The following is an 18681-nucleotide window of genomic DNA, read 5'->3' as shown; positions in this document are numbered from 1 at the left end:
CGGCGTCACAGTCGTGGGGCTGCGCAGACAAGTCCTCGCAGCGAGTGGAGCACTCGCTGTGTGTACTCGCTGCGCGATGTCCCCACTCGTTCCTGCAGTACACCTAGCGCCCGCCTCCAGACACTCGAGCTGCGCCTCTGCTGCCGACTCGCTCGGCGATCTCTGCGACAGCTAGTAGAACTCAGCTCCACAGTCTCCAACCAGTCCAACGTGAATAACCTTTTGCAGGACGCCCGTGTTCAGTATAGCACTGAACACAAGTCTCTGTTCATTCTTTCACGTGTCCTGTGTTAATCTTGTCGTAACTGCTTGCACCTTACGTCTGCCTACCTTATTCAAACAACTGCCTCAAACGAAACGTTTACTCGTTTCCAGCAGAGCGCCCTGTAGCAACAAACTGCGACATCCTTCGTTCGCTTGCTTACAAACTCCGCCACTGTTTCCTCGGCTTAATCTGCTGCCAATTTCCCAAAGTCTTGTCGTGCTGCACATGTCCCTTGCAGACGTAAGACATAACCGACGAATCCTCGGAGCGACAAAAGAGTGAAGTGAGGTGAAGAGGGTGAGTGAAGCCTTCGCGAGCCATCCGTGTACTTTTACAAAAGATACCTTTTAAAAACCTGTTGCCAAGAAATAGTTTTGTAATACTACAAGAAAGATATTGTGACACGTGGCTATGGTTATTTTTGCATATAGTAAATACGTTTATTTTTTCGAGATTCGGGTAGCTATAGTGTTAAGTTGTGATATAGAGTGTCGCGTGTGAAGACGAACAAGAGAACCAGTTGAGCTCTGTGCTCCTGTGACGAACTGTTTACAGACGTTTTAACGACATTCATGCTGATAATGTAGGGTTTAGGACAGTTCATTAATTATTTGGATCATTTAATGCTGTAAATTAATATAGTTAAATGTGTTTTGAATGGTTGAACAAGTAATAAATTAATATAAAGTTTTATTTTAATTTTTATTTCAATGAAGAACTCCATCCCGAAATATTCTAACAATTTACGTATATGATACGCTTATTTTTTGTAAAAAAATATCGTGTATAAAAGGGATTAGGGTTATGGACGATTAAATCTAATGCGTTCATGGAAATACATTTTTTTTATGAAGATAAAAGGAATCATCATAGAGTATCCAAAAGACTGAATTTAAAACAAGAAATCAAAATGGATTTAAAATAGAAAAAATGTAAACAGTGAGAGAAAATGTAGGCAGTCTGATTTAATCTGAAATGAAAGAATAATTGAGAGTCTGTTTAAAGCATGTTATTTTCTTTTAGTAGGAATTATTCATTCAGATTCAAATACCAATGTATTTAAAAGAAAAATTAATGCTTTTATGACTTCAAACTATTTCTTAAATTTAATTGTTTTGGAATTTTCGTCTCTTACACTAAGGTAGACCCTATTTTCATGGTTTTAAATAACCTGCCTGTTTGAAAACACAATTTTTGAGCTGTCACCACGACAAGTGACAATCGACAATTTATACCAAAGCTAGAAAATCTATCATTAAAATATTTATTGAACTAGCTAAGGCAAATGGTTGAGTATGTGTGCATAAACTGTAGTTATGTGTTTAATATGGATTAAATAATAAAATATTGATCAAATAATTCGTAGCTTGTTTCTAAAGGTGACGGATGCTCTATGAAAGAGCATATTCATAATTTAAACGAGCCGAATTTATTAACTTGTTTTTTCTTCAAAATTAGAACATGTGTAAGTTGAGAAAATATCGTAAATAATATCACATGATGTAAATATAAAAAATGGTAGTTGATACAGCCATAATATAGAAAAAAAATCCATTAGTAAAACAACAAATGTATTTTGAATAAGAAGAGTTTATTTACAGTTTGTGAGATAACAATTTTCAATTACATTTTACCAATTCTTGGGTGATAAAAAGGTTACTTAAATATTGTCTGCTTTAAAACTAGCAGAAATAATATTTGCAATAGCTCTGGCACTGTCCCTAAAGATCAGGATAATTGCCCAGCTAATTAACAAATTTGACAGTTCAGAACGCTTGGTCTCAGCTTCATCACCACAATTACACATGAACACATCTGATATTTACAATAATATAGTACTCAGTAAACCTGTAGGAATTGCAAAATGTAAAGACGCTATGCTATGGTAACGGAGATACCACATGATCGCGCGCAAATTGGTTTAGTGGGCCACGGGGAAGTTGGTGCCCACGGCGCGGAAGCCGAGGGCGTCGGCGTGGTACTTGACGCTCTGCACCAGACCGTGGCCGTCGACGTAGGAGTAGGCGCCGTGGGTGGTGCCGTCGAAGGCGCGGCTCTCGTGCTTCACGGAGTTGCCGTCGGCGTAGCCGTAGCTGTACTGTCCCAGCTCGTCCTGGGCGCGGTACTGGCTGGAGCCGGCGACCGCCACGGGGGCGGCCAGGGGGGCGGCGGCAGCATAAGTAGAGATAGCGGCAGGAGCGGCGGCATAGGCGGCTACAGCAGGCACGCCGTGGGCGGCCACGGTGGAGTAGCCGAAGCTACGAGCAGGAGCCGCGAGGACAGCGGGAGCAGCAGCGTATGCGGGGGCGGCGGCGGCGTAGGTGGCCACGGCGGGGACGGCATGGGCAGCGACGGTGGAGTAGGCGAAGCTACGGGCGGGGGCGGCGACGACCGCAGCGGGGGCGGCGTAAATGCCGTGTCCGGCGGCGCCCAGGTAGCCAGGGCTGCGCTTCTTGCGGCCCAGGAGGTGGCCCTTGGCCTCGGCGTGGGCCTGGAAGTGGGCGACCTTGGCGGCGTACACCTCAGGGGTGTCGGCGACGGGCAGCGGAGCGCCAGCCAGGGCGGCGTAGGGGGCGGCGTGAACGGCAGCGTAGGGGGCGGCGTGAACGGCGGTGTAGGGGGCGGCGTGAACGGCGGCGTAGGGAGCCACGACGGCCGGGGCGGGGGCAGACGGTCCCACGGGCAGGTTGGTGGCGGCCACGCGGAAACCATTCACGGGGTCCGACACGTAGCTGGCGCTCTGCACCAGGCCGTGGGCGTCCAGGTAGGAGTAGCCGCCTTGGGTGATGCCGTCCAGGGTGCGGGTCTCGTGCTTGGCGGAGGTGTCTCCGGAGTAGCCGTAGCTGTACTGGCCCAGCTCGTCCTGGGCGTGGTACTGGCTGGAGACAGCGGCGGCCACTGGGAGGGCGTTGTAGGCGAGGTGCGCTCCGCCCAGGTATCCGGGCTCGGCGGCCGCCAGGGCCAGCAGGCAGGAGGCGAAGATCTGTGGACAAAATTAAAAATTATTCTACCCTTGAAATGGATTTATATTCATTGTTTTTATTTCATTGTGAGCAAAAAAAGTTAATACACAATGAAATTCGTTTCATATATTCGCTTTAAATTTTTAATTTTTAATAAGTAATATCTGCATTTGCATTATTTAACTTAATGGACATTAGTGCCTTTTATGTTAAAAATTAAATTAATATATATGGTTATATTAATTTATAAATTATCATATGTATTAAATGTTAATTCGTCTTTAATTTTAACTGTTCTCTAAATTTGTTATAATTTTTAAAATGCTAATTTCTATTTTCGAATAGTGTTTGTTGAAAACAGGCTTAGCATAAATAAGGCACTGTTTGTTCATTAAATATTAAGTTTATCCCATCCATGTTTCACGTGAAACCAATTTGGTTCAATCTGAGAAACGCAGGCGTCATCCAGCTGGTGTTTTGAGCCTCAGCCTGGCGCCAGGTGTTGCCGCTCACCAGAGTGTTCATGCTGTGTGAGGAGTTCCGCCGGAGACCAGAGGAGCGACTGTGGCCGATGTGATTTTTTTTTTTTTTTTTTCCTAGCCTAAGTTAATTCTAAGTGTGTAGGGGAGGGTCCAGGTTAGGGGAGGACCTAAGTGTGTCTCAGGCCGAAGCCTATACACTCTACCATGCGGGTTTTTAACCATGCAGGACAAGGGCGCGTGCATCATGTGCTTATTGGGGTTTATTGGCCAGCCATGGCTGCGATTGGCGCCATGACTGACGCCCCATTGGTCGCCTAGCTTAAAAGCTAGCTAAGTGTGACCCAGGTAAAACCTGCATAGACACAGGGAAAACCCTGGGCCGGTTCATGCGGGGATCAATTAACATGCATTAAGCAAGCAGGTAACTACTGGACAAGAGGAAGAAGGGTCCAGGTAAGAAGAGTTGGAGGGGCTGAAAATCAACCTTGGTGGAGTTGGGTGCTTGGGCCTTGCGGCCCGCATTTAAAGTTGGGAGCTCCTGGGTTATTATTAGCCAGGGGCGCATGCGCCCCCAGGGGCGGGCGACTTCACGTCAGCCCAGCCACAGCTGCCCAGGCAGCCACAGTTAAGACAGAAGTGGGCAGACGAGCCAGTAAACCGGCTCGAACTGCTGGCTCTCGGAGCGAAAGGCAGCCTGACATTGCGCCATCTTCATCTTCCTTCTTCCAGTCAACAGCCAACGACCTTTCAAGCCAGGGTGGGGGTAAGTCGTTCAGGCGAATGAAGTATCTTGCGAGTCGGACCCTCTTGCCCCCCAAATTCCCGGGTCGGTTGAAGGTCGCGCCGCCCAGGCTACCACTGGCTCCAACAGGGCCCCAACTTGAAGGCGCCGCCATCTCTTCCTTCAGAATTCCGATGCTGTTCAGTTCCATTGCGCGCGCGGCAGTCCACAGCTCCGCAAGTTCCAGCCCGCAGTTCGTCTACACTTCGCATCCAGGGCACATCGGTGGCCGATGTGGGTCCGGCCCGTCGCTTATATACCGTCACGGGCGCCCCTCCCTGGTGGGGTCGGAGCCCCCCCTAGAGGTTGGGGGTCTCTCTCTTTCTCCGGGAGAGCCGCGACCTTGAGAGGCGGGACCCACCCCGAGGCACTGCCACCCGCGCGCGTCGTCGACGACGACGACGACGGGAGAAAGGCAGGTTGGGTCAGCGGCCCGATCGTATCGGCGAGCGGCTGTGCGTTCTCAAGGCGGGGAGGAAGGACGGACGGCGGCCGACATCCTTGACTTGTCCGGTGCCACGGCGTTTTCCAACGCGTCGTAGGCTGACGCCTGTCCGGGGCTCGGTTCTGAGTTCCTGCTCCGCCAGCTGGTCCGGTTTGCTAGCCCTGGTGAGCTAGGAGAGGTTGGGATGCGGCGCCAGTAGTGATGAGTTTAAGGGCTTGGGACTCGGCCAACTGTCTGGTTAGCCAATTTCCGATTGCGTGTAACGGCTTGATCCGTTACCTGCACCCGTGCTCCGGCGCCGGGTTACCAAAGAAAAATACCCTGTTCTTGATGGTATGAAATACCACGAAATAAGAAACCCGAAATTAAAGGGATATAGAATACCCAGGAAGGCTTATGCTATGAGGGGTCCAAGTGCTTCTTTCTTTCTTTCTTTCTTTCTGCCAGCTGGTGCTCATTCAACCTGAAATTCAACTGCTCTCCAATGGAAATCTTCCGTGTTCGTCAGTGCTATCGCCGTTGTGCTGTACATAGTACATGTTTATCTTCATCGCTGTGGTTGTGTGTTTGCTGCGTTGTCCGAGTTAGTTGTCAGCCTGCATTTAATCTATCTCTTTTTTTAACCCATTGTGTTCCATCTGTGTTGTTGTATTAATTTTTCCGTGACTAAGTTCCTTCAAAAGAATTCTTGTGCTGTATGAAATTTGTATGTTGAACATTTTTTGTCCGTGCTGTCGTCATTGTGTTGTCCATATGCTTGTTTTGTTTCATCGTTGGTTCCGTTTGTCCGACATCAGCTGATTCGGTCTTGTTTTCTGTAAATTTTTATCTTTATTTTTTTTTATCTTCGGAATTTTTCCATGACAAACAGTGAAAAACTGCAATGGCGTATGTCCAAAAAGCTGCATTAAATTAAATTGAAATTCTAATGTTAAGGGGCCCGCCGAGCCCATAGTGTATTTTTGTTAGTTAGGCGGGATGATAATAAATTGAAACGCAATATCGCTTCTAAGCGCAAAACTTTGGACTGGCACGAAGTCTTCTCGTCGTGCACACGTCAACTGAGTGTGAGACCATAATGCAAGTCCCTTTGAGTGCTTTTAATAATCTATATCTAAGTGTTTAAGGGCTCCCTACCCGGTCACACAGACGGTGCGCAGAGCTTCAGGAAAAACAACACGATTTCAAAACTACTGAAGATATCCGAGTTGGGTCTGCTTACAAAATTGCATTTAAGAGTTCGCCGAGGACCGAAAAGTTCTTTTGAATTAGGGTTAAGTTTTTTAATTGTATTTTTAGAAGAGTTAAAATGGCTAAAACGCATGTTTTCAGCGTAATTTTTAGGCGTAAAAAAACTGGTACAGATTCTTGAAAACACTTAAGGGACTTGCATTACACATTTATCTTCATTTCTCCGCCATATAAAGTTACGGTCACCGCTCAAATCTCACAGTTATCCTGTGACGACGAGAGGTCTGCGCGCCAGTTCAGAGTCTTGCGCTTAGAGGCTATACCACGCTAGAAACACCAGCGAACGTCGCGCTTATCATCCCGCCTCACTAACACACATACACTCTGACGAGGTGGGCCCCTTAATGCTTAAATATTTTTATGAAAACTCAAGTTCTCGCCTTTTACACTCTTATAAAAATAAGTTAAAAAAACGAAAAATGGAAGCAGAAATACTCATCAGCCCTTCAGCGTATTCTTAAAATGCTTTCCGTAAACAGTCTACTCTCTGATAGCTTGAGCAGTTATCGAATCGCGTTGTTTTTCCTGAAGCTTCGCACACCACATACCTGGTCACACATGCCTTTGAATTTGACGTTACTTAAAAATATTTATTTTTTATTGTGAAAATCTATTATGGATGAATTTAACTTAAAGGCGATCATCTGAAACATAACATATTAAGAGCAGTGGGTTTTTATATAGGAACGTAATGCTTTAGATCGTGGTACTTGAAACTGTCAAAGAATAACAGCTTGTAATAAAAAAATTCAAACAAAAGTAATTAAATTACTTCTTTGTCGGGGTCATGTACTGCATTTGCAAGTTGCAAAGGAAAATTGGTTATAGCATGGTTACATTTGTTAGACAACTGTAATTTTTTTTTGTTTCCGTCTGAATTAATGTGGCTCTCTCACCGTGCGTGATAATTAATAAATATTTTCTTGTTATGCCAATAGCCTGCAAATAACTAGCCTGGCATGTCGTTATTAGCAGGATGCTCTAATAATGCACTTTCACTGTCGGCACTTTAATTAGGTGGGCAAGCATGGAGCTTCCATACAAGACTTCCTATTATGTACCGAACTGGAAAGGAAGACATTTGGCAACTCTGTAAATGCAATCAGCTACATGAACACTGATGAAGGAGGGGTGGCAGCCGGAAAAGTGACGAACTACAAGAATTTGTTGGTTTCTTTTTTATCCTTGGAAAAAGGTTAACATCTTAAAACATATAGGCTCTACATATTGCGTCTGAATTTAGCCGACAAACTTTTGATGCATGTTCATCATAATACAGTAAGTTAGAAACCTCTATACTACTTATGGTCTGAAGTTGGGGCTGATGATAATTTTAATGCAAAAAAAATAGGGAAACTATACGACATGATTTGTATTTGTGGCTGAAGAGAATTTGTAATTTAAAAAAAAAAATAAGGAAATTATTGTATTATAACATTCAGCGTATTAATCATTGAATTATATTCTACAAACACCGCAAATTTGGTAGCTGTAGCAAAATTATTTCATTTAAATAATTGGGGGCTTACACCTTTATTTTCCACATATTTGGTGACTTGTTAATACCCTAATTATTTCAATGAAATAAATTTTTTGTAGCTACAAAATTTGAAGTTTTTGTAGAAATTCTTTCGACTAAACATAATTCAGAAGCTCAGTAATCCATCTTAAGTACTTTGTAGCCTATTTTGCTTACGATAAAAAAATGTTGTTCAGTCCCAAATTCAAAGATGTTGGGATGCACTTTAGACCTTAAGTCTGATAGAGATGTTCAGCTTATTTTGTTGGGAAGCGCTTTAGATCATAAGTGTGATAGAGATTTTCAACTTATTTTGTCGTGATGTACTTGCAGCCAAAGTTAGTCGGTCGAATTCAGACTCATACTGTATAGTAAGTCTGCACTTGGTTCACGTTGGTTCATTTGGTCAGCTTAGATTTTTTGTAATACATTTTTTTGTTTGTGGCTGGGTGAAAAGGTGCTTGGTTTCCCTGTTCAGTGAAGAGAAGTTACCAAATATTAATATAATTTGGTACGTTAAAAATGCATGTATCAATATTTATAATTATCTTCGAAAGATTTGTGCAATGGGAGTGCATGACTTAATGTAAGTTTTTGGACATACGCCATTGCTAAGCAATGGCGTATGTCCAAAAACTTACGTCAAGTGAATATTTATAATATCTGAGCAAAAAAACTGGGGTTCTTATAAGCCAAATTCAGTTTTATTTTGCGCTCGGGAGGGAAAAATGGCTCACTAATTCTATAGGTGATCTTGAATGCACCAAATGTGTTCAACTAACGAAAACTAACCAACTGATCAACGCTTTTTAACATTTAAAAAAAAATATGAATGTGTATTTAAGAAATCGCCAGTGATGTGTAACAGCTAACCTCGGTAAGGAGCAAATTCACGTATTCTCATTTTGCAAATATACTTATAACATGAAACTAGGATACGAAATTTAACGTAATATTCTTTAAATTAATGTCTAGCGTGATAAATATACTCAAATTATGTTTTCAACTACATTTCTGGACGAGAATCACAAATAATTTCCGCACCCTCTGCTATAATTTGCTGCCGAAGCAGCTACGTCGGACTGTTCAATCAATTATTGTTTAGCAGACAGAAATTTATAACTTTATAATGAGATGGCTCCGATGAAAGAGTAAAATATCTGAGAAAATACTAAACCCTGTTTTTGGACCTGATTTTGACAAGTATTTTTTTTAATACTACCCATATTGTTAAAATTCACTAAAAAGTTAATAGTTAGAGACCGGAAAAATTCGCGGATTCATTTCCTGATAGGCTGAAATTCAAACATGTGTATAATTCTGCTGGTTCTGCTATTGTCTCGCGGTTTAACTGGAGCTCTCTGGGCCAGTGAGAGACTATCGACCATAGAAGCGTCGAATCACAAGCTACCCAGTGGAGACGACTCACAATTTATTAACCAATTAACACGCGTGTTTACTTGAGAAGTGCAGAGGATAATGGAGGCTATCCTAGAGGTCATTGAATCCGGGAATTTTTCCGGCCCCTATTAATAGTTTAAAGTTTTCTTTTGTCTTTGTGAACTTTGGCGCACGCCATTTGCCACAGAAGGCAGCATAGTGGTTGCGACATGTACAGAGGGGAGACTGAATTCGCCCGAAAAACGTTCAGCTGCAATTTCATCTTAAGGAAACAAGTTGAAACCCCCTATACAACTTACGGTCTGAAGTGCTTCTCAAGAATCAGGTGAATGTCAAAAATAATACAAAATTGTACTTGTCGATATTTTGCTGTGTCTAAAACATAAGATTACAAACATGCTTTGCACTTCCTGACGTCTTCTGAACACACAAATCGTTGTCTTCACCTTAGTTATTACAAAACCTCATATTTCAGAAACTGGACATAACCAAACCTTTTTTTCAACAACTCTGCGATTTATTCGCATTGTACATTTCATTACAAAGAAAAAAAATCTCTAATTTTACAAAAGATTCCATCGAAAACCAACTGTTAAGAAATATTTTGCAACATTTTCAATACTACAAGAAAATATTGTATCTTTGTAAAAAAAAATGGCAGTGACAGTAGTGAGTATTTCTTACGAAAATTAGGGAATTAAATTATATTTTAAGCATCAATATATAAACCATGGATAAGATAATCGAATATTCACTAATTGTACTTTATTTTGTTTTATTGTGCGTATTAATGTGCGCAGTTAATACCGGAAAAATATTCAGGGAACGGTTTACAAATAACTTTAACTTTTGGAGGTACTGGGGCAACTCAAAGTATAAATGCCCGGGTAGTAATTGTAACCCAGTATTGCTGCTAACATTTTATTTTTGTGGTGTAAATGTGCAAATTTTGAAATATCTGTAATTTTACATGAATATTTCTGTTTCAGTTACAATAATTATTACAGTGTAGTGGTCAGTTCAGACAAACGAAACAAAATGATGAAGTAACAATGCAACGTTCGTGCAGTTGTAAACGGGCTAATTTGCGGGGAACCGCAGGTCGAGACGTGAGCAGACCTTGTCTCCGGATAGGCGAGCAGAGTATATACCTTGCAACAACCTCGCAGTTCCGCAGTCCTGTAATCAGGCTCGAACAGGAGGGCACTTAGAGCTCAGCCAGCCACCGTGACGTAAGGACGTAAGCTGCGGTAACGTGTTATCATCTCAACAGCCGAGTCTTTTCCGCACTTCTCGAGCGTGATTATTTCGTGTTTTATATTGCTAACGAACTATACGGTACAGTTAACTCGTCCAGCTGAAAGCAGACTTCAATTACTTACTTCTTACGTCCACTGCTTAAAAAAATAATAATAATTTGTGAGTGACGATAATGTGCGTTACACGTTAATAAAAAATTAAACTAAAATAAATTTAATACTTCACTTGACTCAGTAATAAAGTACAAAATCTAATTTCATACTGTTAAATTTTCAACCATAACAAAAACATGGTGATGAAAATCTTGCAAAGAGTATTTCAGCTATCTGACTTTCTATTTCATTCGCTATTTTCCATTCTCATCTTACTCTAGTCACTACTTAAGGGGGTGCCTCCCATTTTAGGTCAAGATTTCATACTCTCAGTTATTACAGATAAACTTGTAAATTTATTGAGTTGTTTAACTTTCACGAAATGAAAAATATATACAGCGCATACTTTTTGCATAATTAGCTGCCAAAGTTACATTTTTAACGTTTTTGGGTTGTACAAATAAGGAGTATTTAATTTATTGCAGAACTAAAACTGTTAAGGTTTAACTGCATTGCCACTGGCTACTTCAAGAAATGGTTTCAATTTCTTTAAGAAAATATTAATTAATTTTTTCTGGCATTTCAAAATTCTCAAATTTGTTACGATTTTGACAGCCAAGCAACATGAAATGAGTTTTTGTGATATAAATGCAAACCATATCACGAAGTAGCCAGTATCATTGCAGTTAAACCTAAAAAGTTTCAGTTCTGCAATAAATTAAATTCTCCTTACTTGTATAAACCAAAAACATAAAAAATGTAACTCTGGCAGCTAATTATGCAAAAATTATGCGTTGTATATATTTTTCATAGTGAAAGTTAAACAATTGAAAAAGTCTAACAGTTGATCTGTGATTAATATAAATATAAAATCATGACCTGAAATGGGACACACTGTACTTTTCACGCTCTCTGATGAGTCATCATATCAACTTTCTCTACCATCCTGTAGAGTAGTTTTGCTTTTAAAAAAATATGCTATTTTCCTAATTTTTTTATTTTCTGCGTCACTAAGCGAATGCTTATTTCAAAAATTATTTTAACCTCATACAGTTTTATGGCTTCACTTTTATGAAACCTAATGCTTCTTAAATAAATCTAAGGATATTCAAAAGCAAGAAGACATTATTTTCAAGAATATATATCCCACTGTAAATTCATTAAAATTAAAAAGGGAAATTTTTGAAGAAAAATAATTGGCTTCACAACTAGATACTTTACTGTGCTATGCAAATAAGCTGTTGAGTTAACTTTAACAAAAACCTTTGGTCATTGTTCTTGTTACAGTATTAGTCACTTTTTCTTACACGTTTTCTGTTCTTTAACTATTTTAGACACTGGAATAATTTTTAGTAGGCCTACATATGTAACTTAGAAAGGGATTTATGTGACCGTAATTAATATATACAGAAAAAATTTCATTTTTTTTAATTTATGCAAATTGATTATTTTCTTAAAATATATAATATTCGATTAAAAATTATAAAAATTATGGTATTCAAATCATTGTGGTCATAATAAATATCACCATTATCAGCTAAGGTCAAATTAGATATAATAATTATACAGAAGTAATTTTTTTCATGATGCATATTAAGTTAAAATATAAGATTGTATAGACAGTGAGATCCTCAATCAAACATAGTGATAAAAAAAGTCATTCCGCTTTCTCGTTGTCATGGCAATTCTGGACGCAGAAAGTGTGTGATACGCATCGAGAAATTTTGTTATGTGCCTACTTGAAAAGTGAATATTTAGTGATCAGTATATTTGTCACGCACGACATTATTTGCTTTTGTTCGAACGACAGAAATCAGTCTGTAAAATACTTCCTACAAACAAACTTTAACCTTATTGAAATGATTCAACATTTAAGATTTTACAGTAAAAATTCATCATGAAATTATTTTATTCAACATGAAGTCGAATGTATGTAGGCTAACAATGTGATGTGTCTCTACAGTATGATGAACGCTAGCTATCTCTACATTTAAAAGTTAATTAAGGGTATTTAAGATTGAAATTCCAGCATTTTAACATATTTTAGTTTAAGGTGTCATCATTTATTTGTATGACTTAACATTATAACATTAAGAATTAAAGGATAGTTGCATTAATACAAATTTGATTTTGTATACTTATTTTTTAAATCATGCCATGTTCACGAAAGCAATATATACGGATGATTCCCGCGGGTCCGTCATCTTTTCGAGATTTCTGAGACTTCCACAGATGGCAGCACCGTGCTTACACATTACCGTTCCAATCGACTTCCGTTCCATTCACGAAATTACTCCTACCAACTGCCGTATACCGACAGCTAAGATGTTTACGTACAGATCAAAAGATTTAATATACAATTTTTTGTCACAATTATAAATCTTGGTATTTGGGTTACGTCCGTGGGAATGATATCGAGCCCAGGGTTTCAGCAAGCTATGTTGTAGCCATCTTGAAAAGAAACTAACAACTGAAGACCTTCGGGCACCCCATCATTTCTACGGAAGTGGCATCAACCCAGAAGACTAGAAGTAGTAAAAGACTTTGCAAATGAAATAGAAATATTAATGTATGATTACAGATATTTGTACATTTGTACATTCAGATGAAAACAGGTGTATCACTACAATTTTGTGTCCGCAGTAATACTGGGTTCGGATTCTTAACGGGACATTTATGCTTTGTGTTGTCCCAGAACCACCAATGGTTAAAGGTATTTGTGTATCGTTCCCTGAATTGTTTTCCAGAATTAACTTCGCACATTAATAAGCATAATAAAAAAAGTCAAATTAATAAATATTCAATTATCTTTTCCATAGTTTAAAAAAATATATGTTTGAATGAAACATCAATTAAAATATAAAATTATGTGAAAACATTCGTAAGAAATACTCAGTATTATCTCCAAAAACATATTACCTATAATGTAAAAATAATCATAGCCATGTGTTGTACAAAGTTACAATATCTTTCTTGTATTATTATAAAACATTTCTTGGTAAATGAAACTTTTGTAAGAGTACACAAAAGCCTACGACCTTATATTAGTCATTATTCTTTAAAATGGGTAACTGGATTAAATAATGTTTTAATGAGAAAATAAACTAAAAATTGATTTAACAATATGTTAGTCAATGATGTAAATAACAGTTGAACAAATTCAAATAAATTATGTGATAATTTCATTAATTTGTAGGAGTCAAAATGGGAAAAGGAAAAACTAGATACTAAAATATGAATATTTATTTAAAATATTACAAACAGTCATTTTAAATGTATATGTACACACAATATCTTAATTCAAAATAGTCAAAGCAAAAATTGATAATTGCTAATATAAGTAGTAAATAGAAACAATTGATCATGCATTGCTTTGAAAATATTTAGCTATAAATATGCTATGTATAGCACAACCATAGGAGGGCGAAAATAAGTTAATATACTCTGGAGAAAATATAGGACAGTTTCTAAATGTAATACTGAAGAATTTGAAGGACTTCTACTCTAAAACTTATACCAGTAATAATTACATTTGTAATAGCTCTGGCACTGTCTCAATGAGAGACATTTGCCCAGCTGATTAACAAACACCATAAACGTATCGCTCTCTCGGTATTGGTATAATGGCACTGCCGACAATATCACATCTTCTGGAATTTAGCCTCGTAAAGGCAAGGGTATATTGCTTTATAAATGTGAAATGAATTATTTACTAATGCTGCTGGAGATTTAAACCCCTCTTCGTGAAAACATTTTGGTGAAATTTGTTTAGCTAAATTGACTAGCAAGTTGTTAAATTTAACTCTGATTTAGAAATTAAGAATCTCCAGAAGTTACAGTATACATATAGTTGTCGATTTAGTGGGCCACGGGGAAGTTGGTGCCCACGGCGCGGAAGCCAAGGGCGTCGGCGTGGTACTTGACGCTCTGCACCAGACCGTGGCCGTCGACGTAGGAGTAGGCGCCGTGGGTGGTGCCGTCGAAGGCGCGGCTCTCATGCTTCACGGAGTTGCCGTCGGCGTAGCCGTAGCTGTACTGGCCCAGCTCGTCCTGGGCGCGGTACTGGCTGGAGCCGGCGGCGATGCCGTGGGCGGCCAGGGGGGCGGCAGCAGCATAAGTAGAGATAGCGGCAGGAGCGGCGGCATAGGCGGCTACAGCAGGCACGGCGTGGGCGGCCACGGTGGAGTAGCCGAAGCTACGAGCAGGAGCCGCGAGGACAGCGGGAGCAGCAGCGTATGCGGGGGCGGCGGCGGCGTAGGTGGCCACGGCGGGGACGGCATGGGCAGCGACGGTGGAGTAGGCGAAGCTACGGGCGGGGGCGGCGACGACCGCAGCGGGGGCGGCGTAAATGCCGTGTCCGGCGGCGCCCAGGTAGCCAGGGCTGCGCTTCTTGCGGCCCAGGAGGTGGCCCTTGGCCTCGGCGTGGGCCTGGAAGTGGGCGACCTTGGCGGCGTACACCTCAGGGGTGTCGGCGACGGGCAGCGGAGCGCCAGCCAGGGCGGCGTAGGGGGCGGCGTGAACGGCAGCGTAGGGGGCGGCGTGAACGGCGGTGTAGGGGGCGGCGTGAACGGCGGCGTAGGGAGCCACGACGGCCGGGGCGGGGGCAGACGGTCCCACGGGCAGGTTGGTGGCGGCTACGCGGAAACCATTCACGGGGTCCGACACGTAGCTGGCGCTCTGCACCAGGCCGTTGGCGTCCAGGTAGGAGTAGCCGCCTTGGGTGATGCCGTCCAGGGTGCGGGTCTCGTGCTTGGCGGAGGTGTCTCCGGAGTAGCCGTAGCTGTACTGGCCCAGCTCGTCCTGGGCGTGGTACTGGCTGGAGACAGCGGCGGCCACTGGGAGGGCGTTGTAGGCGAGGTGCGCTCCGCCCAGGTAGCCGGGCTCGGCGGCCGCCAGGGCCAGCAGGCAGGAGGCGAAGATCTACAGATTTCGCAGGTGGTTAGTCACATTATGAAATATTTTCATTGTTTTCTTTCCCATTATAAGTTAAAATAATAATAAAATCAAAGTATATTAATCGATTTAATTTAATACTATACATCTATTTGCTATTGTTAAGGATAATTTTTGCTACTTATATTTTTTACAATTTGACAAAGACAGGTATATTCTCTACATGCTTTTTACATTATGTTTAATTAATATTATAATAATATTTTATTAAATATTTTTAATGTTAATATTATTAGGTGTGTTGATTAATCATATGTAACTTTAGATAAATTACCGACCCAATGGTATTTGCTAATGATTTATGAGCCCTTTAAAACTACGTTGTAAAGTGGTTTAGTTCAAGAAAATTAAATTCTTTGAATAAAATAACGTTCTACATAGATCCATGTTGAGTGAAGAACTTTGACCTCAAATCTCATTTGTTTGTACCATCTTTCAAGGGGCGTGGTCTGTGAAGAGTGGGAGGGGCAATTTCCACGCCTCCTCTTTCTGAAAGAAGTCATTAACGAGCTTAAAATTAATAAAGTATGGTACACTTGGATGTCCAGAGCAGTTTTTTAATATAGAGTGGGTTTTTTTCCGAAGCTCTGTACGCCCGGGCAGGCCCTTTAGTCTTTGGACGACCTTGGCTGCTGAGCTGGTACCGGGCCACACTCACCAGAGAGTTCATGTCGACGGCAGCTTCCACCAGGGACCAGAGAGGAGCGACTGTGACCGACCGTGGGGCCCGCCCGCCGCTTATATACCCTCAGCGGGCCCGAAGGGGGTCTCCGGGATAGAGCCGCGGCCTTGGGGGCAGGCGGACCGACCCTCTGGGGCGCGTTTAGGTCCCCCCCCCCCCCCCATCGAGACGAGGGCGTGACGGGGTCCGGCCCGGGGACAATGAACTCGGTACTTCCGCGAGCTCCGCTTCCAGCGCTGCTGAATGTATTGTACGTGTTGGTTAGGTAAGAATCTTAATACCCCGAAAGTTCTACGCCATTTCCTTTGAAATGTTGACACAACGTTGCAATCGAATACGCGCGTGTTTTTATATGCGTATGTCAAACCTGTGACAAGTAAAAAGATATATAAAAATATAGATTGTTAAATTCTTTTTTTTTTCAAATTTATTCCTATAAAGTGGCATATTAGAGATATATAGAGATGTATAGATAAAGGTACGTAGTTGAGATAGATACATATAGAGAGATAGAGAAAGAGATGTGTACGTATGTAAAGAGATAGAAAGGGATATTCAATGAGAGTTAGATATAGGGATAGAGAATTATATATATATATATATATATATATATATATATATATATATATATATATATATAGGAAGGTGCTTTGTATATGTGTACCTACTCCAAAAAAAATTACAAAAATAATTTATTGAGACATTGCAATGCATGCTAGGCATTAGCTAATTGACAATAAATATTTAAGCACACCTAAAACAAGTGTGCTGGCAGTTCATAAACATAGATAAAGCTATTCTTAAGCTCGTACAACAGCATAGCTCACAAATGCGTAGAAATTGAGGCTTAGAGCTCCACGGTGGAAAATTACTGGGTAATTTCTCTAACCGACTAACTGCCTCCTGGCGACAGGTTCACCTGCATCTCTGGCCTTTCCCGAGTGTGACCCGATGCAAACAACTAAGGGCTTGGAATTTTTAAATTAATTAACTCGCAGCTCCTGGAACGTAGATGCTTGAGCTAGGGTTTTTCAATGCCTTTTACTGGCGACACACTGCCCGCCTCTCTATCTCTTCAGGAGTGAGACCCGATGAGCCAGTTCGCGATTATCTAACTTCATTTAACTTACAATAAGTATTATTTGAGGGGCCCGTTAAGTCGGAGTGTATCTGTGTTAGTGAGGCGGGATGACAAGCTCGACGCTCGCTGGTGCTTCTAGTGAGGTGTCGCCTCTAAGCGCGAGACTGTGAATTGGCGCACAGGTCTTCTTCGTCGACCATGCGACAACTATGAAATTATAACGGTGATCGTAACATTATAAGGCATAGAAGTGAAGGTAAATGTGTAATGCAAGTCCCTCGAGTGCTTTCAAGAATCTGTACCGGTTGTTTTAAGCATTAAAACTTACTCTGAAAACACGCCTTTTAACCATTTTTAACTCTTTTAAAAGTTCAGTTTAAAAACGTAATCAGAAATCAAAAGTATTTTTCGGCCCTCGGTGAATTCTTAAATGTTTTTTTCGTAAACTGACCCCACTGGGATATACTGAGTAGTTTTAAATCGCGTTGTTTTACCTGGAGCTCTGCGCACCGTTTGTTTTCCCGGGTAGACGGGGGCCTTAATCTGCGCTCAACACCGCTTACTGGCAACCGTTGGGTGACGAATGAAGTCGCTCACCAATGGGGGGCGCATGCGCCACTGGTACCAATCCAAGCGTGCAGAAACACCAATGCCAACCGCAAGGTCCAAGCTCCCGACCCTGGCATGATTGGATCTTTCTGCCCCTGACCGACTCTTCTTCCTGGACAATCTTTCTTGTCCTGTACCGAACCTGCCTGATAAATGCTTGCAGTTATTTAACCCCCATGAAAGAGGCCTGGGTATTTTCCTTGTGTCTGTGCAGGTTTTATTTTGACCCAACTTAACTACCTGTAGTCTGGATTTAAGATAGGGCACCATTGCTGCCATGGCTGGATAATCCCCGAACAAAGCGCATGATGCATGCTACCTTTCCCTGCATGGCCGAAACCCAGCATGATAAGGCGCAAAAGGCTTTGGCCTAGGATGCACTTAGAGTCTTCCGTAACCCAGACCCCTCTTAAACAAATACACTTAGTTTTAGTTTTGTTAAGAAAAAATATATAAATATGTTGGGGTGAAGGATATATAAAAATGATGGGGCGAAGGATGTATAAAAATGTTGGGGGGAAGGATATTTAAAAATGTTGGGGGGAAGGATATATAAAAATGTTTTGGGGGGAAGGATGCATAAAAATGTTGGGGGAAGTATATATAAAAATGTTGGGGGGAAGGATATATAAAAATGTTTTGGGGGGAAGGATGCATAAAAATGTTGGGGGAAGTATATATAAAAATGTTGGGGGGAAGGATGTATAAAAATGTTGGGGGGGGGGGGAAGAATATATAAAAGATCACACCATTTTAAACTTTGGGTGCCATGACAAGGAGAAAACGGAATGACGATTTTGACACAAGGTTTGATTGAGGACCTCACTGTCTATACAAACTTCTATTTTAAGTTAAGATGCATCCTAAAAAAAATACAAAAGTTTGTATAAGTGTTGT

The 18681-nt window shown here is 41.3% G+C and overlaps 3 protein-coding genes across 3 annotated transcripts in view; 1 reads left to right on the top strand and 2 right to left on the bottom strand.

The window, feature by feature from the left end:
- LOC134539434 (serine protease HTRA2, mitochondrial) overlaps nt 1-18681 on the top strand; it is a 220226-nt gene that overhangs the window by 74174 nt on the left and 127371 nt on the right. The gene's annotated exons all lie outside the window — the stretch shown is intronic.
- Nucleotides 1840-3791, bottom strand: LOC134539345 (cuticle protein 19.8-like). The gene is made up of 2 exons (XM_063381294.1): nt 3742-3791; nt 1840-3248 (listed from the first exon to the last, which is right to left on the bottom strand). The coding sequence occupies exons 1-2, from the start codon at nt 3751-3753 to the stop codon at nt 2187-2189; spliced, it is 1074 nt and encodes a 357-aa protein (XP_063237364.1). The 5' UTR covers nt 3754-3791; the 3' UTR covers nt 1840-2186.
- On the bottom strand, nt 13687-16118 carry LOC134539509 (pupal cuticle protein G1A-like). Its single transcript, XM_063381592.1, has 2 exons — nt 16071-16118; nt 13687-15379 (listed from the first exon to the last, which is right to left on the bottom strand). Exons 1-2 carry the CDS (start codon nt 16080-16082, stop codon nt 14318-14320), a joined length of 1074 nt encoding a protein of 357 aa, XP_063237662.1. The 5' UTR covers nt 16083-16118; the 3' UTR covers nt 13687-14317.

The sequence above is a fragment of the Bacillus rossius genome, chromosome 15, assembly GCF_032445375.1.
Source record: "Bacillus rossius redtenbacheri isolate Brsri chromosome 15, Brsri_v3, whole genome shotgun sequence".
NCBI classification, from domain to species: domain Eukaryota; kingdom Metazoa; phylum Arthropoda; class Insecta; order Phasmatodea; family Bacillidae; genus Bacillus; species Bacillus rossius.
The sequence above is the reverse complement of the archived record's forward strand: the minus strand, read 5'-3'. Positions and strand labels throughout refer to the sequence as shown.